Source organism: Pantherophis guttatus, chromosome 2 (genome assembly GCF_059756535.1).
Source record: "Pantherophis guttatus breed Tessera chromosome 2, ASM5975653v1, whole genome shotgun sequence".
Classification (NCBI taxonomy): Eukaryota; Metazoa; Chordata; class Lepidosauria; order Squamata; family Colubridae; genus Pantherophis; species Pantherophis guttatus.
In genome coordinates, this window is record NC_142064.1 from 198,100,242 (window position 1) to 198,124,463 (window position 24,222).

General features: G+C 40.1%; 1 protein-coding gene across 2 annotated transcripts in view; it reads left to right on the top strand.

Moving 5' to 3' along the window:
• SYNPO (synaptopodin) overlaps positions 1–24,222 on the top strand; it is an 86,657-nt gene that overhangs the window by 17,844 nt on the left and 44,591 nt on the right. For both annotated transcript variants that reach the window (XR_015732582.1, XM_034402333.3), the window contains exon 2: positions 1,000–1,491. Coding sequence is in view for 1 of the 2 variants with exons in the window: in XM_034402333.3 (XP_034258224.2) it covers positions 1,077–1,491 (415 nt within the window). In the remaining variant the exon portion in view is untranslated. The remainder of the gene's footprint in view (positions 1–999; positions 1,492–24,222) is intronic.

Here is a 24,222-nt window from a genome sequence, read left to right on the forward strand (position 1 = left end):
CCCCAGTGGAAAAATTGACAAGTCATATATGCAGTGCATTCTTACGTTGCTGTACTTCTACACTAAAATCAAATCCTGAAGTAGTTGGAATGTAACAAGCTAAATGCTGCTACTAAGAAAGTGCTAACCTAGCTGATTATAGAAACGTTAGACATAATATTCTAAGCTTCTATAACTATGACAAATCTGAGGTATCAAATCTTCAAATCCTTTCTTTTCTAATCAGTTATTATGAAATGAATGTATGTGTATATTATATGTAATGGCTTAGATTGAGACTAAATTAGTCATGCTTTAGCTTTACTGAAATAGCTTCCATCTGGAAGATGGAAAACACTGCAATACAGTGAAGGATATACAAATTTCATAACTCGCAAATAGAACTATGGATGATTTCTGCTACTTAAAAAGTTGATACTGATTTCAACCATCTGAATGGAATGAGATTATTTTAGTAAGGATTTAGTTTCATTGAGAACAATCAACCATGCTTAATTTAAGGCCTATTGTTCTTTAGGGCTATGGTGGTAGGAATGGATGTGAAAAAGGAAAAGCAGCAAAAATTTCCTTAATGCAAAACCACAAAATATTAAGATATTACTTTAAATTCATAGATTGAATAACTATGTAAAATAATGTAGACACATCTTTTATTATTAATAAGACAGGAGCGAGTATGTGAATGTGTATTAAACAGTATTTTAAAAAGTTTGTTTCTTATAAAATGTATTTATTTGGAAACTATCTTGTACCTAAACATGACAAGCAAAATTCTATCAGAATCTCTCCTTTGTTCCTCTGAACAATTTAAATGCTGCAAAGGAATGAAAGAGAAATGAGTCTGTTTTCCATCACTTTAATTCCACAATTCCTTTTTAAAAGAAGAAATGCATCTTGGTGCCATTATACTCTGTCCCTGCATTTAAGAAATGCTTTGTGGTCAGGCTTGTGAAAGGCTTATTGGACTGAAGGATATAATTTGCTTTTCTGCCTTCCTAGGCAATACCCAAGAAGAGTTGAACTTCTGATGAAGAATAGCTCTGCCAAGCACTGAATATTACCCAATAAGAGACAAAATGCTAAAAACAACTCTACCACCACCTTGTCTCCAACCTCAGTCCAACCATCCAGGCCCCAGCAGAGTTGACCCAAATCCTCACATTATTAAAAACTCCAAGGCTGACCCTGCAGAAGGCAAAAGCTATTTGGCAAGGCTGCAAGGAACGGGAAATGATAGTAGCCATGGAGAGCAGGAAAAGAAAGAGTCAGCCAGAGAAAACCTCCAGAAGGAACCTTGGAGAGCCAATGGGAATGTCCTCCCCCACAAAAGCAATGACAACAGGCTGTTGTCCAATGAGAAAGGAGACTCTCTGTGGCCTGTTTCTGATGGGATGGATTCTGGGATTAACAGGAACGATCAAAATCAAGAATGGAAAGTGGTGAAAGTGAAACGAGTTCTGCTTTCTCCAGCTGACGAACCTAAGAAAGCGAGTAAGTATGATCTCACTTTTTAATCATCTAATCCTGCTTCAGCTGTAAGAAGAGAGATAAGATAAACATTTGCTGATCAGTAATCAGTAAAAGTGCAGCCTAAAGAGGCAAGGATATTAGAGGCAGGTCTAAGATACGTAGCCCTTTTTTCTCTCCATCCATGCACGCATTCTTGGCAAATGCTAAGAAAAAAATGGCCTTCAGTTCCATTGGAGTCAATGAGACTTTCTTGAACCTATCTGCAAAGATGGTGTGGCAGACAAATTAAGCTGATCCCCTTCAGTATCATTTTCTAGCATTAACTAATCATTACGAAACATTTGCCACTAATTTGTAAGTTCTTGCCACTTTCAATGCAGCTTCAAATCGAAAGGACTCTCCTTTCTCAGGGAGAAGGCAAGTATTGGCTTGCTTGGACTTTAATAGAACAATTAAATAACAATTAAAATAATAAGTAGTAACTATGAGAGGGATCTTGGAGTCCTAGTAGACAATCATTTAAATATGAGCCAGCAGTGTGCAGCAGCTGCCAAAAAAGCCAACACAGTTCTAGGCTGCATAAACAGAGGGGATAGAATCAAGATCACGTGAAGTGTTAATACCACTTTATAATGCCTTGGTAAGGCCACACTTGGTCGCCATGATGTAAAAAAGTTGTTGAGACTCTAGAAAGAGTGCAGAGAAGAGCAACAAAGATGATTAGGGGATTGGAAACATATGAAGAACGGTTGCAGGAACTGGGTATGTCTAGTTTTTTTTTTTTAAAAAAAAATTAAATTTATATACCGCCCTACTCCCGAAGGACTCAGGGCGGTGAACAGCCAAAAGATAAAATACACATAGTACAAACGTTAAAAAACCAATTAAAATACATTAAATACTTTGGCCCAAAACAAATTTAAAACGCCCCAATTTATAAAACAAATTTAAAAGCAATTAAAAGGAAAGTTAGGCCAGACCAGCCTGCTGGAATAAGAATGTTTTGAGGGCCCGGCGGAAAGTGCACAAATCCGGGATCCTCCGTATCTCCAGGGGGAGCTTGTTCCAGATGGCAGGTGCCCCCACAGAGAAGGCTCTCCCCCTGGGGGCCGCCAGTCGACATTGTTTGACCAACGGCACCCTGAGAAGACCCTCTCTATGGGAGCGTACTGGTCAGTGAAAGGCTACTGGTGGCAGAAGGCGGTCTCATAAGTACCCCGGTCTCATAAGCCATGGAACGCTCTAAAGGTGGTAACCAAAACCTTGAAGCGCACCCGGAAGACCACCGGGAGCCAGTGCAACTCGCACAGGAGGGAAGTCACACAGGAGCGCCACGTCGCTCCCATAACCACCCGCGGGGCCGCATTCTGGACCAGCTGGAGCTGGGTGCTCCTCAAGGGGAGCCCCATGTAGAGAGCATTACAGTAGTCCAGGTGGGAAGTGACGGGGGCATGAGTGACCGTACGTAACGAGTCCCGATCCAGAAAGGGACGCAACTGGCGAATCAGGTGAACCTGATAAAAAGTCCTCCCGGCCACAGCCGTCAAATGCTCTTCTAAAGACAGCCGTGAGTCCAGGAGGACATCCAAGTTGCGAGCCCTCTCCATGGGGGCCAACGACTCACCCCCAATAGTCAGTGATGGCACCAACTGACTATATCGGGACGTCGGAAACCACAGCCACTCGGTCTTGGATGGGTTGAGCCTGAGTCTGTTTCTCCCCATTCAGATCCGTACAGCCTCCAGGCACCGGGACATCACTTCAAGGGCATCATTGGGGTGATCCCAGGTGGAGATGTACAGCTGAGTGTCATCAGCGTACTGATGGTACGCTCTCACCCCGAAACCACGGATGATCTCACCCAGCGGCTTCACATAAATGTTGAACAGAAGGGGCGAGAGGACCGACCCCTGTGGCACCCCACATACAAGGAGCCTCAGGGTCGAACTCTGCCCCCCTGTCAACACAGACTGCGACCGGTTGGAGAAAAAGGAGGAGAACCATCGTAACACGGTGCCCCCCACCCCTAACTCTTCCAACCGGTGCAGCATGATACCATGGTCAATGGTATCAAAAGCCGCTGAGAGGTCTAATAGGACCAGGACAGAGGAGCAACCCCTGTCCCGAGCCCTCCAGAGATCATCAACCAATGCGACCAATGCTGTTTCCATGCTGTATCCAGGCCTGAAGCCCGACTGGAACGGATCTAGATAAGCCGATTCATCCAGGTACTGAGGAAGCTGTCACGCTATCACACTCTCAACAACCTTCGCAACAAAGCGAAGGTTGGAGACTGGACGGTAATTAGCCAACATTGCTGGGTTCAGGGAAGGCTTCTTGAGGAGAGGCCTCACCACCGCCTCCTTCAAGGCAGCGGGGAAGACACCCTCGCTCAAGGAAGCATTAATAATAGTTTAATGAAAAGAAGGACCAGGGGTGACATGATAGCAGTGCTCCAATATCTCAGGGGCTGCCACAAAGAACTTTAACTCTATTTCTAACCCAAGTAAATTTGTTTTAAAAAGACTTGTAACACAATAAAGACAAACACATTTATTAGGACAGACATACGGTTTTATGGACTGAAATCCACAATTTCAAATACATGAATCATTTTTCGGTATCATAGAGTTAAAGGTCATTATGAAGTTCAGAAGGAAATGTAGAAAACTGTGAGGTGACAAAAAAAGGGGACACTTAGTGATTATATTATTACCAGTGGCTTTTGCCATTATCCATTTCAGAAAACTAAAATATAGTTGAATGTAAAGTGATTCCAAGATTGCTATTTTGTACCAGCAACTCAAGGCAAATTCTTACACTTTCCCCATGAAATATAGTGTTGCTTACAACTTGTTACCATGTTGTGTGTAGCTACATCTTGGGTACTGGTATGGATTGTAGGTAGAAAGCTAGATATTTGTGCTTAAGGGAGGTGGGTTAAAAATAAACAAACATATTGACCTCGCAACAAGGGTTTGGTAAAAAATCCTTCATGTTAAGAGGATGAATAATATAGGACTCAGGACGTTATTTTCAATGGGTTGTGTTGTGTATATGGCGTTTCGGTCAGCAATCATGTTTTTAGAAAGCAGAAATTTGAAAGGGGTTCTGAATTACCCTGAATATTTGTTCTGTCCTTGGATCCTCCTGTGACTTGTTAAACTAATATCTGATATTATTTATTTGCCTATGTAATTTGATCTTCAAAGTTAAGTCAAAGTCACCTGGACACCTGATTACTTTACAAATTAGGCATGGTATTTATATGAAGATGTAATTATCTATTCTTGTGTTAGATGACCCCCCCTTCTTTGATTTACTTGTAAAGCATAAAGATAAATAAGTTACTTGCTCAAATATACCATGGAACTATAGGAGATTGGAGCATTTAATTCCAAGAAAAGGACTACATTCTGGGCTATAACTATAGCCATAGATTTTTTAAAAACACACAGATTTTTGTAGTAATATAACCAAAGCACTATTAGAACACAAGAAGTACAAAAACTCTGAACAAAGCCAAAAGCCAACCTAGTTCAGCGTTTTGTTTCCACAAGCCTTACTACAGCCCACCAGCAAGATCAATGCCAATTGCATAGTCCCAATTGTGTTCCTAACACGTGATACTAAGAGATATAAGGTAAGATATTGAAGGTAAGGCAGGGTTCTAATGTAGGTCTCCTGTAATAGCCCCAATGTAGCAAGAAAACCCTTCGCAAAGAAAATGGATATTCCACCTCTCAAGAAGTCTGTAATCTAATAGCCATATTCTGACCTTGGAGGTCATCTAGTCCAACCCCTGCTCACACAGGAGACCTGTACTAGGGATTCAAACTGCCGAACTCCCGACCTTTCTGAGTGTCTTAGCCACTGAGCCACCTAGTCAGGCTCAGTCATATTCCCATCCTCTTGAATAAGAAGTGGTTCACACATTGTTGTGGATGGACTTTAAACCAGTCATCAATTAATGGACTTCCCCAGTTGGTGAAATCATTTTAAAGCTGTCATTGGTAATGCTGGGATTATTTTTATTCCATTTTTCCTTTCATTTCCTTCTTCTTTGCCTGGTGTCCTCATTAAGTGCTATTGGCATAATACAGTATATAACCTTAACATTTATGCATTTATTAATTCCCTTTTAAAGCTGTCCAGCTGGAAAGCTGAATGATATTATTAGAGAGTTATGCATTATATGAAAAAGGATTTCTTTTCAGCTGCCCTGAATTTCCCATCCTTGAGTTATAGCTTTTTAAAAACAAAAGGAAAAAAAACCCAGTTTTTCTAGTCATTGTCCATATGTTTTATGTTTTGATCGTTTAGACTATCAGCAAGAAAAGCAGGGAAATCTCCTCCAGGATTCTGGGCTAAGTCTAAGAGTTCAGGTTGGCAGACTTTCTAGAACAGTGATCTGTTTTCCAAGTTAAATAGAATGCGTCCCAAATCTTTTTAAAAATCAAGCGAAGCCCAAAAAGCAGAGCAAGGAGACATGTAGAAATGAGAGACATGTGAAGCAATACCCTGCAGAATAACTTTGCATAGTCAACATCATTAATGGCAAACACAGATACAGTACAACTCTCAAAAATGACCCGTAACTGGGGATCTCTTAGGTTTTAAAATAGGACAGACTAATTTGGAAATAGATGGGTAATCAAGAAGAGAGACAAGTTAAAAGAGCTCCATGGCTACCATTGGATCAGTTCAGGAAATTAGAGCCCAATGCATGTAACAACCATCAAATTGTGCTAGCTGAGGAATAAAGTGTTTTGGAGAACAGTTATCTGAATGGCATATCCTCTTGATAGTAGTACACAAGGAATCTGCAGGATTTTTGTTTTAAAGATGAAGGGGGGAAAAAACCCTAGAGAATATGATAAATACATGAGAAAAAAAGCAGGTATGAAGAGCTTGGTGATAACTGGGTAATATAAAGAGAGGATGACGGTGGGAGATAAAAATAACTTTTTCCCAGAAGGTGTGTCCTTTGCCATCTGATGGCTGGTATTTTGCTCTCCTAGGGAAGTTAAGATAAAAAAAAATATTATGGAGCTGTTTGTGTGTTTAAAAAAAGGAAGCAGCTCCAGATTTGCCACAGACATAATTTTGGTAACCCCTCATAAAAATATCAAAATTGAAGATATTAAACTAATATATCTGGACAAATGCTGTATCATCCATAGGCGATGCAAGATGACAGGCTTTAAAATGAAGATGGAAAGTGGATTCTTTGCATGTAGTTTTCCCAAATGATAAAATTAAATTTTAAAAAATGTGAGTACATTCAATAATTATTATACATAATTCTTCATAAACGTTACAAAAATACAATTTGTGAGAAACATTCCACATTTTCCTGCAAGGCAACAAGGGTGTGAAACTTAGCTCCTCCCCATAAAGTTTCAGCCCCACTAGGCAGAAAGCTGGGATTTGGTATCCAAATAGTCCAAATCGGGTAGATTCCTTGAAACGTGAGAAAGCAGGACAGCCGTTTTTTTATCAGCCAAAACCCACCACGTGAACTTTCTCGCTTCCTCAGGTCAACAACCTCCCCAAGCGCAGTGCCAATCGGATGAGGAAAGGTTTGCGATCTGTGATATCGCCGCAAAACATTGGCGCGGCCGGGCGAGAAAAGGAGAGGAGGAGGGTGTGCCTCGATTTCCTAATAGCCTAGCTTGCAAAACGCACGCCGCGTCTATCTAGTCGAGCCTCCGCGAAGGGTGTCTGAGGGGTATCGCGCTCGCGCGTGGACAGGCCGACCGGCCCACCGACTGGCCGAGGGGGGGGGGCGCGGGTCCCATTCGGATCCCATCCCGCAGAAGGGAATGCCCCGGCGACTCTCGGATGGGAAAGAAATCCGCCAACGGCGAGCCCGCTGGGTCAAAGGAAACAAGCGACTTTTAAATAAATAAATTAAGAAGCGAGTGGCGGCGGGTGGGGGTGGGGAGCGGGAGGAGGAAAAGCGCAGGCAGCCCTCGGTGAGTCAGCCAAGCTGAGCAGGGCGCGCTGGTCCCGCTCTGCCTCTGCTCTCACCGCTTAGGGCGGCTGAGGCAAACCGAAGCCTCCAACTGGCTCGCGCCGGGGCGTCCAGGAACACCAGATTGGGGGGGCTACTTTCTCTCCCCCCCTCCCTCCCGCACCCCGGGTCCTCAGCTCCGATTTGACAGACGCGGCCAGTTGCTCTGCTTAAAGCAGGACAGACACCCGATCCGCTTTTGGAGCAGGCAAAAAGAACCCGCGCTGCCGTGCAAACCCCGCGGCTGGAGAGGCTGGAGACGAGGCAGCAGCTCGCTTGACAAGAGCGAGAGAGCGTGTGTGTGTAAAGGATCGGAGCCCGGCGCTTGCAAAAGGGATCGAGGACAGAAGCCCACCCGTGGAAAGGGGAGACACACGGTAAGAGGAACGGGGGTGGTGTGGACGGGTCCCTGTGGGGTAGCAGCCTGGCCAAGAGAGAGAGAGAGAAAGAGAGAGAGAGAAAGAGAAAGAGAGAGAGAGAGAGAGGCTGGCCTAAAAAAAAAAAGTCAGAGGCGAGTCAGGGCTACCTGTTGCCCCGACAGCCGCCGGCTCTGCTGCGTGTCCTTTCCCCCCACTACTAGCCGAACCCTTCCGGTCTCCCAACCGCGGCGGGTTTTCTTGCTCCCACTTCTGGCGGGGCAAGGCAAGCGACCCGAACTTTGTTGGCGCGGGAACCTGTCGGCTCGGGATGTTGGCGTCCGCGTCCGTCCGCCCCCTCGCCTGCCCCCGCCCATCCAGAGACAGGAGGGAACGGATCGCCAGAAGCTGAAGGCCGGGCGGGCTGCTTTTCCTTGCGGTTTTTCGAGATTATTCTTGGCAGGGCAACACCAGGGAAGAGCCGCTCGCCTCCTGGTGGGTGGGTGAGTGGGGAGCTAACCAAAGGCAGCGGCAGCGGGGTTTTTCTCGGGTCTCTCCTTGCGTGTGGCCTGCGTGGATTTTCAGTGGGGCGTCGCAAAGGAGCCCCGCAGGGCAGGGAAACCTCCCCTGCGCCCCCCCCCTCACTGCGGGGCACGCCCATCTTAGACTGTCAATTCTACCTCGGATTTAAGGTGCCGGAGAAACATGGACCAAGTAGGCTTTTCCCGGTCTTCTGTGGACTGCGAAGTCCGGGAGAAATTAACGGCAAGTTCACCTAAGTAGAGATAAACACCTTGTGTGTACGATCCTCTGTGGAACCTGATCCACCCGCCTTTAGAGATCAACTATATCGTGGTTCCCAGGCAGCCTGCATAGTGGAGCACAGCAGTTTCTGGATATTCAGATCTTGTGAATGCAAATTGTGGGGAAGGAACCAGCACAGCTGAGTGTCACTGTGGGTGCCTCCACAGTGTTTAAAACACACTGAGATTTGCATCATTTGGTGTCCTTTGTGCGCCTTGTTCTCATTCCATCAAAGTATCTTGCCTTGCAAATCGGATCGTTGTTAGGTTAGGGTGACCATTTACAGCCCATGGTCATCCGTGATCTTGCTGCCTCTCCTCCAGTTTGTCATTCAGGGTTACTTTTGCCCTTGTACTTCACTTCCCTCTTGAAAGTTAGCAGGCAGAGAAAGACAGGAGCATGTGCAGGAAATGTAAGTCAATAAACCCTGATGAATCCATACCCGATTATGGTAGATTCACTTGACCAAAGTATTCTGCGATGCTAGATCCATTTGAATATTGGAACACTATCAAATTATTTCACTCAGTTTTGACTAGAAAATAAATATCTAAAAGGAAGGCTATTTTGACCTTGCCATGTGTTCTTCCTAAACACAGCCACCTATTTTAGCCTAAGAGTACTGCTAACACAAATGTGAAAAATGCAGGTATAATCTTAGTAGTCAGTACCCCCTTTATGTTAAAGAAAACTTCTGAGGTGTTGAACTGGCTCACACAGAACTGAAAATCCCATCCATGGGTCTTTTCAGGCCCAGAATATACTCAAGGCAGTCTCGTCACTGGGTACTGCAAGAAAAGATTGGGAGAGTCTCATTGGTCTTTTCATCAAGAAACTCATAGGAAGCATCCAAGGAAGATTCTTTAGCCTTAAACTTTCTTTCTTTTTCTTTCTGTAAAGTTTTTTTTTTAATTTTTGAACACACAAACAAACATACAATACATCTTTTCTGAGCAGAATATTGGCCTGGTCTTAAATTTATACAGATTTTTGTTCATCTTTAACACAATTTTATATATTCAATTTTTCTCATATCATTTTTTCTCTCTAATTTTAAAAAAACAACATTACCCTTCATCTTAACTTCTCATCATATTATAGTTCAATTTTTCTTTCCCCTCCTTAAAATTTGAACCTCTAAATTTAAATTCACATAACCTAGTATGATCCCCAATTATTTCTCTAAATTCTCTTATTCTAATCACCAATGATTCTTTTTATCAACTATTCCAAATAATACAATTCAACATATTAGTAGGAACCAATTAGATATATAAACTTAAACTTTCTGCCACCATTTATCCATTTGAAGAAGATAAGTCAATCCAACTTATATTTTTTCTGAGGATTTTTATACCAAACATGAAATCCTCTACATAAAAGGCTGCTTGAATTTCCTGATGTAGCTCTGACAACACAGAATTTACTCAGAAAATTCACTGTGAGTAGCCAGGGTGAGAGCCCATTAGAAGGTGACCTTCTGACCAGTGTTTGGAAATCTGAACACAAATTTTAATTGCCCAGCTATTATGAGCAATAGTGATGGATGCTGGGAGTTGTAGTGCAGCAACATTTGGGAGACAACAATGTCCTATTCCTATTCTAGACTGTGTGCCGCATTGGGAAGCTAACAAGAAGAATATGTAAATAATTAGATCCATGTGGACCACAACATTGAACATTGAATATTTGCTCCTAAAATAAACACAAAAGAGGCTGCAGTCTGCAAAAGTTTTAAAGGGCTGTAGGGGCTTTTTAGCTTTTGTGTATCAGTTTAAAGTGACTGTTGGATTTGATTTTCAATAGAAACTATCTACAACATGATGATCTTTGAACCACCCTTTCTCTAGGTTTCTGAGGCACTTTTGCTCTGCTGCCATTTAAGAATGTTGAGAGACAATTAACGGAATTAACTGTTGAGAGACAAATGACTAAATTAAGTCAAAAAAGAGAGAGGCAAAACCTCACAAAACCCAGCAGAATGACTACAATTTGGAGAAAGGCCTGTTTTAAAGTTTAAAAATTTGGTAGGATTCTTGACGGTCCAAGGAAATGGTACCTGAAAGGCCTTTGTCCTAGTATAAAATCAATGGAAAGATTTAGGAAAACCTTCTTGAAGGTATGATTTTCAGTCTTTTGAACTGCTTCCATTTCTGTCATTTCCCCAAACCTAGTTGTTGTAGTAGTGAGCATTGAGTACTTGTCTGTGTCAACTTCAAAGTAATTTGAAGTAGTAGTTCTAAGGTAGCTAGTCAATAAAAACAGATTTATTCTCTCAGAATAAATGTTTGAGACAAATAGGGCCACAAGGTTTGCTTAGATTAATACTAGTACCATAGCAATAGCAATAGCACTTAGACTTATATGCCACTTCACAATGGCTTACAACCTTCTCTAAGTAATTTTACAGAGTCAGCATATTGCCCCCAACAATCTGGGTCTTCATTTTACTGACCTCAGTAGGATGGAAAGCTGAGTCAACCTTGAGCTGGTGAGACTACTGAATCGCTGGCAGCCAACAGTCAGCAGAATTAGCCTGCAATATTATATTCTAATCACTGCACCACCATGGCTCCTGTGGTGTTCTGGCCTGCTTTTTTGGCACTGAAATGTGACTGTTCCAGTGGAAGATAAAATGAGCAGGTTTGATTGAGTCTACTTTGAGAAATTATAGTTCCTCTGAAATTGGAATAGAACACCTGCTCATGTGGCAAGGGAAAGCACCCTCTGATCCTAGAACAGGACAGTATATATTCTCCAAATCATTTTCTACTGCTTCGCAGTAGAATTTTAAATCACACCATGAAATATCAGTGGAATAATTGACCCACATTGGCAGCCTGATTTCCTGCCATTTTAAGACAGGAAACTTAAAAGTTCTGCAACACCACTTTATTTGCAAATAATTGCTGATGCATTTGAAATTCAACACTAATTTTTCCCGTTCTTTCTTCAACAATTTAACAACAATATATTCAGCACAGTTTTGTCCAGAACTCCCAAACAGCACTTTCAATCAACTATTACTCAGTACATAAGCTAGCCAATACCTCAACAGAGTTAGAAAGCAAGCCAGTCAGTATCACTATTGTCTACTTTAAGCTTGCCAATTGCTAATTTGACTGTGCCTCCTAGCATTCAACAAACTTGTGACATAAGTATCCACAGGGGAAGAGTAAATCATAAAGGAATCCACCGGAATGCCATAACTCAAATACTAGGATTTATGTACTTGCCCCAGGAACCAGGATGCAAATATATAAGAGTTTTCATTCTGATATAAATATGAGATTATTGTCAATTTCTACATGGTCTTCAGTGCATTTGTCTGCAAATTCTCCAGAGTGCAAAACCCTCTGGGTTATGGGACTATTGTGAGAATGTTGTTTTAGAAATATTACCAAAAGCAGAGGAACCTCCAAAGCAGTGGTGGAATTCAATTTTTTTTACTACCGGTTCTGTGGGCATGATGTGGCTTGGTGGGCATGGCTTGGTGGGCATGGCAGGGGAAGGATACTGCAAAATCTTCATTCCCACCCCACTCCAGGGGAAAGATACTGCGAAATCCCCATTCCCTCCCCGCTCCTGGGAGAAGGATATTGCAAAATGTCCATTCCCACCCCACTCTGGGGCCAGTGATATTTGCCCATTCTCCGAACTACTCAAAATTTCCACTACCGGTTCTCCAGAACTTGTCAGAACCTGCTGAATAGCACCCCTGCTCCAAAGCATTCTTTCCATCATGGTACCAACTCAGCAAGACCTGTGATATATATTAATTATCAAATACAGAGAAGCCTCATAATCTGAGCTATGATTGTGATTTTACAAGGAATCAAAGCTGCATTTTAAGGCTACACTTAGGTCATGGTGAGCGAATGCAATATGACCTGGGAGGTGGTGAGTATGGCAGTTTCAGTCTTCCCACAAGCATAAGAGAACCATTTGGGAGAGAGTGCAATTCAGTCTTAAGGTGGGAATGAGGACCATTTAAAGCTGGACATTTTGAATCTCTGCTCTAGTGTGTGTGTGTTTACTATAAAGTAAATGCTTTGCGCTTGTTCTCCTAGTAACATCACTCATAAGCACCTGCCTTTTGATCATAGGCAAAAAGAAGAGTTGCCATTTAAAAAAAAATATGTTTCACTCATGTCCTTTTGAAAGAAAAAGTTATATTCTCTGTATAGCAAATGGCAGGCTGTGGGGAAATGTTCTTCCAGAGATAATGTCTTCCACAGCATCAAATTTCATAGTATCCTAGCATTCGAAGGGGCTATTTAGACTCTCAGGTTCCCACTCCCTGCTTAGTGTAGGGATCTAGTTTAAAGCATCTCTGACTGACAGCTGTCCAGCCTGCTCTTAAAGACTTTCAATAGAAGAAGAATTCACCACCATTCTGTGTAATTAGTTCTGAAATGAATTTTTCAAACGAGTTAATAAAACCCTCCTTTTTTTTAACATTTAACAAATAGTTTCTTTACATTGTAACGTTTTGATGGAAGAAACCACTTGAAAAAAATGCATTGCTTCCTTGGAGCAAAATGTTTTGGGGGAAAGTTACTGGTTTTGAGCAACCTGAAACCTTAGGAGCTGACCCACTTATGTAACCACTGATGATCAAGCAGCTGGGCTCTTGCTCACATCCCCTAAATGTGGCCTAAGCATAGCTCCAAAAACCTGTTCTATATCGCTTAATCTCAGGGCCTTGACTTTGTCCCTTCCCAGCAGAGGCAGCTTAAAGTCATCTTCATATGGTCCAGTTTAAAAGTGGTACTTTCCCACTTCCCCCAATAGTGCAGTCCTGAAAGTGTGCTATTCAGAAATTCTGATTTAAACCATGAAAGAGAGCAGGGTTTTTCCAGCCTCACGATGATGATTATCTTTCTGTCACAATTGGTGTGTTATAGATTTTCTAGTTAGAGTTACTAGTTGGTTAGTTATTCTTGTTATTACTTTGGTGTGGAGGACAGCGGTACTCCCATTTTGGCTACTCCACAGCATACATCTGGGTGCCGTTAGCCATGATCACTCTCTACCAACACCTGTTGTTGTCGCATTCATTTAGAATGGAGTTTTCTTATTACTGATCACTATTTCACCTTGTGCCTCTGCCCATTTCTGCTAGTCCAACCAACATAGCAGGGAGGATAGAAATGGTGTGAAGTGGGAGGAAGGAGTGTCCCTGATGTTCCTCACAAGAACCCCCTTCTCTTGGCCTGTGACCTGTTAGACCTCTTGAAAATTAACTAAACCCTTTATGCCAGGCATCTTTCTACACTTACTCAATTTCTTCACACATGTGAAGAAAACCCACTGGTGGATACTTTCCCACTGGCACGTGACGTCAGAAGGAGGAGAAAATGAAGGAAGGTAATCCACCCATTATAGTTTGGTGGTTGTAGTTGTATAACCTTGAATCTGTGAGGGTAACATCTCTCAATACAAAGGTGGAACAGGGCTGTGTGATAAGAGAGTGTAAAGCATAGTCATGCTTAAATGGATGTCTGTGGAGATTCTCAATCATCCCGGTCATGGTTGTCCCAAAGGTCTTTAAGAAAGAGCTTTGAAAGACCTTTAAAAAGCTCTTGCTTGAGCAGGGGGCTGGAATAGAAGACTCCAAGGACCCTTCCAACTCTCTTCTGCTTCTGAAAATCCGTTGCCTTTTGAAAAAGCACCTTTGGGACCTTAAATGGTTGTCTGGTTGTGTTGTCTGTATGCCTGGGGTTTACTAGCTGATGCCATCATTTGCAGTCCTACAATACTGTAGTTTCATCCAACCTTTTAAAGAATGAATGGTTTTTATGATTCATATCTGTTAAGGCTAAGGTAATGTCTTGTTTTGTGAGGGGATAGGAACTGACATTGTTCTCCCTGGAAATGCAGTCAGACTAAGCCAGTGATTGAATACTATTTCCCAAAAGAGACAAAGAAACAGACTGTTCACCCAGTTGTATTTTTTCTATTACTATGATATACTAGTTATAGTTTAATCCTTTAGAACTACCAAAAATGTCAACAAGTATCAAGTAAAAGACAGAGAAGTCTACACAGTAGGATGTAGGATTCTGTGATAGTTTGGGGAAAAAAAGTGTGATTGTGTTAAGGAATCCATTTATTAAAGTCATAGCAAACCGTAAAGCAGCCACACCTTTCAGCTAAAGCAATATTTCTCAACCTCGGCAACATTAGGATAGGTGGACTTCAATTCCCAGAATTCCCTAAAGCTGACTAGGGAATCCTGGGAGTTGAAGTCCATCCATCTTAAAGTTGCTAAGTTTGAGAAACAGTGAGCTAAAGCATTTATGCAGCTGGAAACATTACAATGATCATGCCATCCGCTCTGGCTTCTGGAGATGTGAGATTATGGGACAGAATACCACTAGGAAATAACAAAAAAGTGGAGATAGAGGCATTCTTTCTTTCTATTCTATTAACATTGGCCTTGGCCAAATGACAAGAACATTATCTTACCAACCCTAGCAATCAATTTCATTCCAATGTTCCACTGAGATGCAATCTTTTCCTTTCATAGTGATAGAAGGTGTTTCATTTTTTCCTGTTGCATTATATGATTGTATTTTTTTTAACCCATCTTTGTAGTTCTGGGGAATTTGTTGAACTTCCCAAAGGCATGATTGTTTTTCAAAAAGCAAAAGGATCATGTATGATCAGGAAGTATATGCTTTTTATTCCTATTACTCATTGTTCTGCTTCTATCATCCCTACTAGTATAGCAGACCAAATAACCACAGGAAGACTGAAACTACTTGTACTGAGATCGGCTATAATAATAGAATCTTGCAAGCCTACTTGTGCTGTACCTCCTCTCCCCCCACACTTCTTATACTCTTGTGAATTAGGGAGGTGTATGCCTGAGTCGTTTCCAAATGCTATCCTGTTGCTCTGGACTTAAAATGTTTCGGTCCTTTATGCCTAGCAAAGAATAACAATTTTTGCATGTTTTGGTCAAGTTGTTATTCCTTGCTCTATAACTTCCTGCAACTGAGAATAAAAGCAAAGTAGCAAGACAGCTAGTATTCTGGAAATGTAAGGTTCTAAATTTATTGAACCCAGTCTCTGTAACAAGCAAACTATGCCATATGGGCCAGATTCTTTCTTTCTTTCTTTCTTTCTTTCTTTCTTTCTTTCTTTCTTTCTTTCTTTCTTTCTTTCTTTCTTTCTTTCTCTCTCTCTCTCTCTCTCTCTCTCTCTCTCTCTCTCTCTCTCTCTCCATCCCTCCCTCCCTCCCTCCCTCTGTCTCTCTCTCCCCCTCCCTCCCTCTCCTCCTCCTCTTCCTCTCTCTCCGTCCCCCCTCTCTCTCCTTCCCTCTCTAACCCTCCTCATGGGTTGTTGTTGTGGGGAAAATAGAAAGAAGGAGTATTATATACATAATAGCAACTTGAACTGTACAAAATTAAGGTGTATATCAATCAATCAAATAAGTAATATATTTCTTTGAAGTCAGCCACTGGGCATTCATCTCGGTGGAAACAAGCTTCTTCTCCCCATCGTCAAGCTCTATAATATGCAAGATTTGGGTCTGTGATACAAAAGAGAAATCAAATATATCTGAATAAAATAAGAACATAGGGAAATGTATCCCTTGCCTCGTTCACAGAGAGAGAGAGATGAGAGCAACTATTCAACTGTTGCTAAGGCAAAGAACCAGTGGGTTGTTTTGCCAGCCCTCCTCTCACCATTCCCCACCCCCCACTTTTCATTTCTTATTGTCAGAGCTCAAAACATTTCAAAGAAAATGTCATGCGCTCCTCCTCAAGTTTTAGAAGGTGTTATTATTTCATATCAAGTCATTTAAATACATTCCTATGGAGGCTTGGCAGATTGATGAACTCCTCGCAAGCATCCTCCAAAAGGCAAGAAGCATGGGTCTCACCTACAATATGGTTGCTGTTTCAATCCACCCCAACCCACCTAAGTTTTTTTTTTCCTGTTAAGGTGCAGAAATTCTGCCATAACCTCATTCAATCATACTGGATAACATTCTAACACAATAGAGCTAGCCTGAATAAAGCAGTAACTCTCACCAGATACAATCATGTTACTGGAATGGAATTTGGACAACAGACTTGCCTAGAATTGTCTTCTAATCACCTCTTATCAAAGACTTCAATTAATGATCTACTTATACTGCCAGCTCCACGGTTTCACCCCCTTCTCTGGAATTAAAATAAAGGAGTCCAAATTCAAGACATAGAGAAGCCTGCTTATTTACCCATTAATCTCCATTTCAGTGCTCCATTTGATTTCACCCTCGGAGCAATTGGAAAGTCCAAAAAAGAATTGAGGGAACTTTTTAAAAATAGTAGGTACAATATTATAGTTATGATTTCTTATGGTTACGTGTTGGGCTTGGTTAGAACTGAGATGATTCAGGTTCAAATCTTCCTCAGCCAGAGACAAACCAGTTGAGTTTTGTCTAGTTCAAGGGTGTCAAACTCGCGGCCCGTGGGCCAGATACGTCACATGCTGGCCATACCCATCCCCATTTTAGTGAAAGGGAAAAAAGTTGCAATATATCATGTGAGAACAAAGTGTCATTGAGAGTTTGACACCCCTGGTCTAGTTCCTACCCCTCATTCAATCTACTTTATAGGATAATTATTAAGATAAAATTGGGACAGCAAGCTATGACTATGGCTGTAATCTATCCCTATATTGTATGCACCTAACCACAACGTAAGTGTTCTTAGACAACAAGCTTTTCCATACCTTGTCTCCATTAATTTGACATTATTTGATCTGTCACTGATGACAGGCTGTTACAGTATGTCAGTAGCACCAATTATTAAAATAATGTTTTTCCCTGTTATGCTAACACTGCCCAAGAACAGTTTTCAGGTATCTAAAATCTTCTAAGCTTTGTCTCTCTCATCATGAAGATAAATCAGATGACCAGCTATGGATAGGAACAGAAGCATTAGAGCTAGGATAGTGATTGACAATTTTATGTCAATATACCAGCCCAAAGATGGATGGATAAGAGTTTAGCATAGTTGTGAGTAAAAAGCCCTGTGTATACCACTATGAAATCCGGCAGGAATATAAATGTAATTAAAAGTCAATAAACATGCATTATCAAGAATTTCTCAGAAGAAAGGCAGCATGACCAAACTGGTTTGTTAACTCTCAGTAACAATGAAGGATGTACTCTTTAGGAAACCGTTCTCTTGTGTCTGTACAACTCTATCTATGACTCTTAGCTTTTGTCTTTCACCGGTGGCTTTGGCTTCCAAGTGCTATAGTTGATAGTTTACGTCAGAGATCACTCATACGGCACCTGTAGAACTCTAGATACCTGCAAGACTCCTAAGTGCCTAGAGATCTTATAATTATATAGCCTTTTTAAAAGACCAGGAAAAAAAACTTGAAATCTCACAAAAGTACCAAATCTCACATGGTTTCAGGATTCTCATGTAAGAGCTTGCATAATTTCAACAAAGTTCAAATCATTCAAAGTTTTGAGGTTGTCAGGTTAGTATAATATTTCTTTCTCATTAGATTTTGGAAGAAGTTATAGGCAAAATCATTGAAATCTTCTGAGTTTTCTTTATGAGATTTTAACAATGTTTAAGGATTTTTCCCCCCAACATTGCACAATAGCATTAGATTGTCCACCTTTGGTTCATAGTTATTAATATTTTATTGCATCTGGAAGTTGATCTGGAATGACATATTATGTAATTGAACTTAATAATTAGTAAAGTTAAATTTGTAGCATGCATTGATTTACAGGCTAAATAACCAGGAAATTGTCAATACAGCTATGATAGATTTGGCATCTGAGATAACCATTCACATTTCAAAATATATATATCAAAATGTGTCATTTTCATTTCTTTATTTTATTTAAAGGGTGGCACTTGCCTCCTTAACAATTCAAGTAACCTAACAGAAATATAATAAAATAGCAAACGTAATGTTAAAACAAGCTCTTAAACACAATTTAAATAATACTTTTTACTAATGAATATATCATAACCATTAAAACAAGGAAAAGCTTGGTTCATATTTTCTGAACCCCTCTAAACTAGAGGGGGCTTGCCTCAACTCCAGAGGCAGTCTGTTCCCCAGTATAGACCCTCACTCAGAGAAAACAGAATTAATCATTGATGTCAAATATACGTGCATTAGAACCACAAAAAGTGCCCCATCGATGTTCTAAAAATGTAAAGAAAGCAAAAATAGGCACTTCTATTAGTATTGTGTTCTACGTCATGTAAGGCTTTCCCCATTACTGGGAGCAATAGGATTTGGCATTTGGCAACCCATGAAGCTTTTTCAGGATGAAGCGTTCTATAAGATCTTCTAAGAGGTTTCTCTCACTATGTTTGTTGCCTCATTCTTAGTCAACTGCCATCTTCAAGGACTGCCACAATAAATGCAATATAATTTAACCCTGAGATTGTTAGCAAGTGAATCACTGAAGTGTCTTTTCTTCAGGGAGGGATTAGGGTTTTTTTTAGTAGAGTAAACCGGCACATAGTAGTATATTATTATATTATATTATATTATATTATATTATATTATATTATATTATATTATATTATATTATATTATATTATATTATATTTATTATATTATATTTATTATATTATATTATATTATATTATATTATATTATATTATATTATATTATATTATATTATATTATTATATTATATTATTATTGTACTGTACTATACTATACTATACTATACTATACTGTACTGTACTGTACTGTACTGTACTGTACTGTACTGTACTATACTATACTATACTATTATTATATTGACACCATTACCAAAAATTGCAATGACTGTATTATATAGTCATTGTTCAAACTTCTAATACCTCTTTCTCCTGCTCATCTTACACAGTAAAAACCAGTTCTCTTTTGAGTGGGTGATACAGTTTCCATCTGTTCCTTGTTTTGAAAATGGCCTGAACTAGTATCGGATTGATTATTTTATCTGTGTGAAGATTAACTTTCACAGTCAGGGTGCAGTTGGGCCATTAGCTGATAAAAGACACTCCTTGCCATTAATGTTAGATGGCTGTATAGCTTCAGTGCTGAATCCAGAAGGCTCTCAACTCTGTACATCCAACCCCATGTAGAACAAGCATTTGTCCTGACTTTTGAAGTCCAGCTGCCAGGTTCAATAACCAATAAGTTTTGCCCAACTGAAAAATACTTATCAGTTGATATAGAAACAAGATAACTTTTTTTAAAAAATTGTATGATCTCAAAATTGTATTTCAGACAATGTTTAAATTGCAGTATTTAAAAATCATTGGGTAAAATCCTAGTTCAATATAATGTAATAAATGCTAGATTGGTGGTCTTAGTGAAAATGATTTTTCCGGGAATGATATATTTGATAATATCTGAAGGCTTTGTTCAGTTAAGTGGTACACTTGTTCACATTACTATTTGAATCCTTGTGAAACCTTATATAAAGAGAAGAAATATCATAAATTGTTATTCAGATAATGTGTACAGTAGTTTATTCCAGGAGACACGGTTGATTTCCTCATCTTGTTTGCTTTTAAAGGATACTTCATATAATCACACTGTTTATTGGATTTCGGTTATCACCAATTGAGCACCATTAGAACAAGTTATTCTTCAAAAGGGTTAATTGAAGTACAGATTAAATGAGACATGAAAAGCAGTGTTTTCTATTCTGTTTTCTTGACTTTATCCATATCTATGTGATTAATTGTGATTAATTATTACATTTTGGATAGATGGCTGTCTGGATAATAAGCAGATAAATAGATAGGTAGATGGGTAGATAGGTGGATAGGTATAGGCGCCAAGCTCCATGACAAAGCTGGTTGATATACAATGTTAAAAACAAATCAAAACAAATACAGCAAAGAAAAATAATTAACATTTAGAATAGCAAAATAAACTTTCTCTAATATAACAACATTCCCATGAGGGATCTCTAAACCAAGCTAGCTTTCCTGAGGGAAAAGCTATGTTTTAAGAGCTTGTTTAAATAAGGTAAGGGCAAAGGCGAGAACGATCTCTGGGAGAATAGCTGTTCCAGAGAGTAAGGCCTGCTTTCTGAATCCTATTAGATGACATTGTTGAATAGTTGAGACCTGAAGCATGCTAATTCATAATGCTGTCTATTACTAGTCCACATGGGTGAAGCAAAAGTGCACCATGATCAATGATGTAAAAAGCTGTTGAGAGATCAAAAAGCATCAAGACAGCTGCACTATTTCCATTCCAGTTCCACCACTAGAGATCCTCAACAAACATGACCAATCTGTCTCAGTACAATGTCCTGGCCTGAAACTTCACTGAAAAAGGTCAAGACAAATTGTTTTCTCCGGGGCACTCTAAAGTTGTAGTCTGACCATCTCAACAATATTAATTAGAACATACTCCAGAGTTATGTCAAGCTAGTTCAGATATATAGATAGGTGTGTCATTACACAATGAATATTATATACTGTAGATGAGTTGGTAGTAAGGTTGGGTTTTCTTGTAGAGCACAAAACTATTTAAGGTACTGTAGAGCTTTCTTGTGGTTATTGTGATTGTTCAGTGCATTCTTTTATTTCTTTAACTTAGGTGAAACACAATCTAGATAGCTCAGGACAACAGCTTGACAGGTGTTGAGTTACTAATCCTCTCATCTTCAACAAGTACCCAATGCTAGCTGGGTTAGCGAGAGCTTAAATCTGAAATATCTGATGGAAGGTGCATTAACAAAATCAGAGCTAAAGTTTATTGTTTTGGAATAATAACTCTTGTTAATTTGGAAGATGTTGCTGTACAGGAAATCCTTGCTTAATGACCAAAGATACGACAGACTCAGATAAAGTTATGACCCATCCTCTAAATTATTGCTTCTGCACCCAGCCCTCATGATCACATGTCAGATGTTTGGCAATCAGATCACATTTATAACTGGCTGCAGCTTTCAGTAGTCACTTGACCATGATATGCAATGTTTTTTGCTGGTTTCTGGTCTTTTTGCTGATTTCCATTTTCTGGCAAAAGAAAAAAATATCCATTTAGGTGAATGGAGTCATTTAACAACCACATAGTTTGCTTAACAACCATGTGATCCACTTAATGACCATGGTGACTCACTTTATGATCACATAAAAATGGTTGTAAAAACCGAGTCAAGTCACATGGGGACCCACTTAACAACCAGAATGACTAATGACCCAGTTGTCATTGTTAAGAGAGGACTACTTATAGTATATAGAAGATTAACTGTAATGTTTTTATGACCTTTTCAGTCACTGTATTATGCAATCTGTATGGCTGCCCATCTGACTAAGAAACTCTTATTGGTGGACAAACACAAACAAAAATTACATTGAAACAAAACCAACTAAGATCACCTTGAGCTGAGTAAAAACACAAACCATGAGACGTGCTCACCCTTGAATTATTTGAATTCAACAGTGTTATCCCTTCTTTTTCCATTCAGCTTTGGGAAAAAGGAGTAAGTGTCCTTGTCACAAAGTACTTTGACAAGTAAGAAAGAAAGTGCTAAGCTCTGTGTTTCAGGGTGTTACTGGAGCTGTGATTGTGACATTTGGAGATCCAGGAAACTTGTCAAGTGAAAAATATTATAAACAGGCAACCACTAGCTCTTAGCGGTTTCATTACTTTTTAGGAAACTGTGAACAAGCACTCACTTTATGGAATAAGCCCTGGATGTATAATCTGACAATGCGCTGCACCCATAGCTAATTTTTTTTCAGTTTTCTAGCCAACTTTTTATCTTAAAAGTATGTAAAAAGTGTGTGCACATTTATGTGTGAAGATTTATCGGAGTGATTTGACACAATTCTGAATTGCTGGCTGGACAATGTAGAACTAAATAGAAAGATTACAGGTTTTTTGGGTTCTCCCGGTTCAGTGTATATTGAATTGCTTACACAGGGGTGCACAATCTATTGCAGGGGTTTCAAACTCGATTTCATTTGACCTCAGAGGGTCGGGGTGGGTGTGGCCAGTGTGGGCATGGTCAGCTCAATATCACTCATGTCAGGGGCGGCTGCGACGGCCTCCTGCAGCCCATTGCCAGTGAAAATGGAGCTCGGGAGGGCCACCCTCCCGAGCTCTGTTTTCACTGACAGAAGTCCCATGGGCCAGTCCTTTGCTATTTCCAGGGTGGCCCCATGGGCCAGATCTAAACACCCTGCAGGCCAGATCCAGCCTGTGGGACTTGAGTTTGACACCCCTGATCTATTATTGCATTCCAAGTATACTGTAGCTGAGTTAGAAGTTCTAGCCTCTGTTCCCAATGGACATTCTCGCTAGGACTAGAGAAGTTGAAATGTAACAACACTTGTAGGTTTAGGAAGTGGACAAGCAGCAGCAAGATTGGACAAGGATACAGGGAGCCTCTATGACATGTTTGGCAGTGAAAACACTTTCAGGGACTTGCACATTTTGAGCCTTAATCTACTTCCTGTCTCTGATCATTGTCCTATTTCCCGGTCTCGTAGTATGAAATATAGTATCTAATTCAAAAGATATATTACAAAGCCCCACACAAAATGCTCATTGATCCTCAGTTATTCTATCTTTCTTCCTGTAACAGATTATATGAATAATTGCTGCTATTTTTCCCAGATACCTCACAAATTTCCCTCTCTGCAGACAGAAAAGCAGCTTTCTTAACCTTGCTTAACCCCGGCTTCAAAACAATCCTCCAGACACATTTTATTAGCAGCTCCCTTTTGTGTGCCCTGTCATAGTTATTGTAACGTGCAGTTAATTGTTGTCCTTTGTTTAAAAGAGGTAAAAGCTAAAACGATCGTCATCCTAAAACTGGGAAATGTGAATAAATATTTAAAGCATTGGAGAATAAGATGAACCAGTATAAAATGAAATTAAAAATAAATTAGGAACATAAAGCAGATCAGAGGGCACTTAAATATGACCTGTTTAAAAATAAAAGACCTGTTTTAATAGTAAAAACCCAGTGTGATGGTACAAGAAATAAAACCAGATGTGTTATCAGTTAATTTTAGGAGGAAATTTATTTTGCATTGACAAGAGACAGGAGGCCAGTAACACCAGTTCTGTCTGTTGATTTACAAGCAAACCATACCCCTTCCCAATGGGAATATAAAAGAGATGATAGAGCTCAGCTGTCCCTTTATCACTCATTCTTGGACAAGGCTCCTATCTCCCTACCTTTATATGAGCAATGGCAGATTTTTTATCAGATGCCTCTTCCGCAACCTGAGCAATGCATTCTCCTTTATTTAATCTGACTTGGCTAAAGGGTATATTAATGGCATTCATTCACACCACAAAGCTCGCCATTATATCTGAATTTGTGGAATCTAGAGTCAGTGCTAGTAGTTACCTAGTTTGGGTAACGAAACATCTTCAAGAAAACAATCAAGCTTAGAGAGCACCAATCCTGCACCAATCCAGCATTTCAATCCTGAGCTACAATTTTTTTAAAGTTGTAGAAATTATTTCCTTCCTCCCTGTAGTAATATGAAGATCTATCATCCATCCATCCATCCATCTATCATCTATCTATATCATTTATCTATCATCCATCTATCATCTCCATAT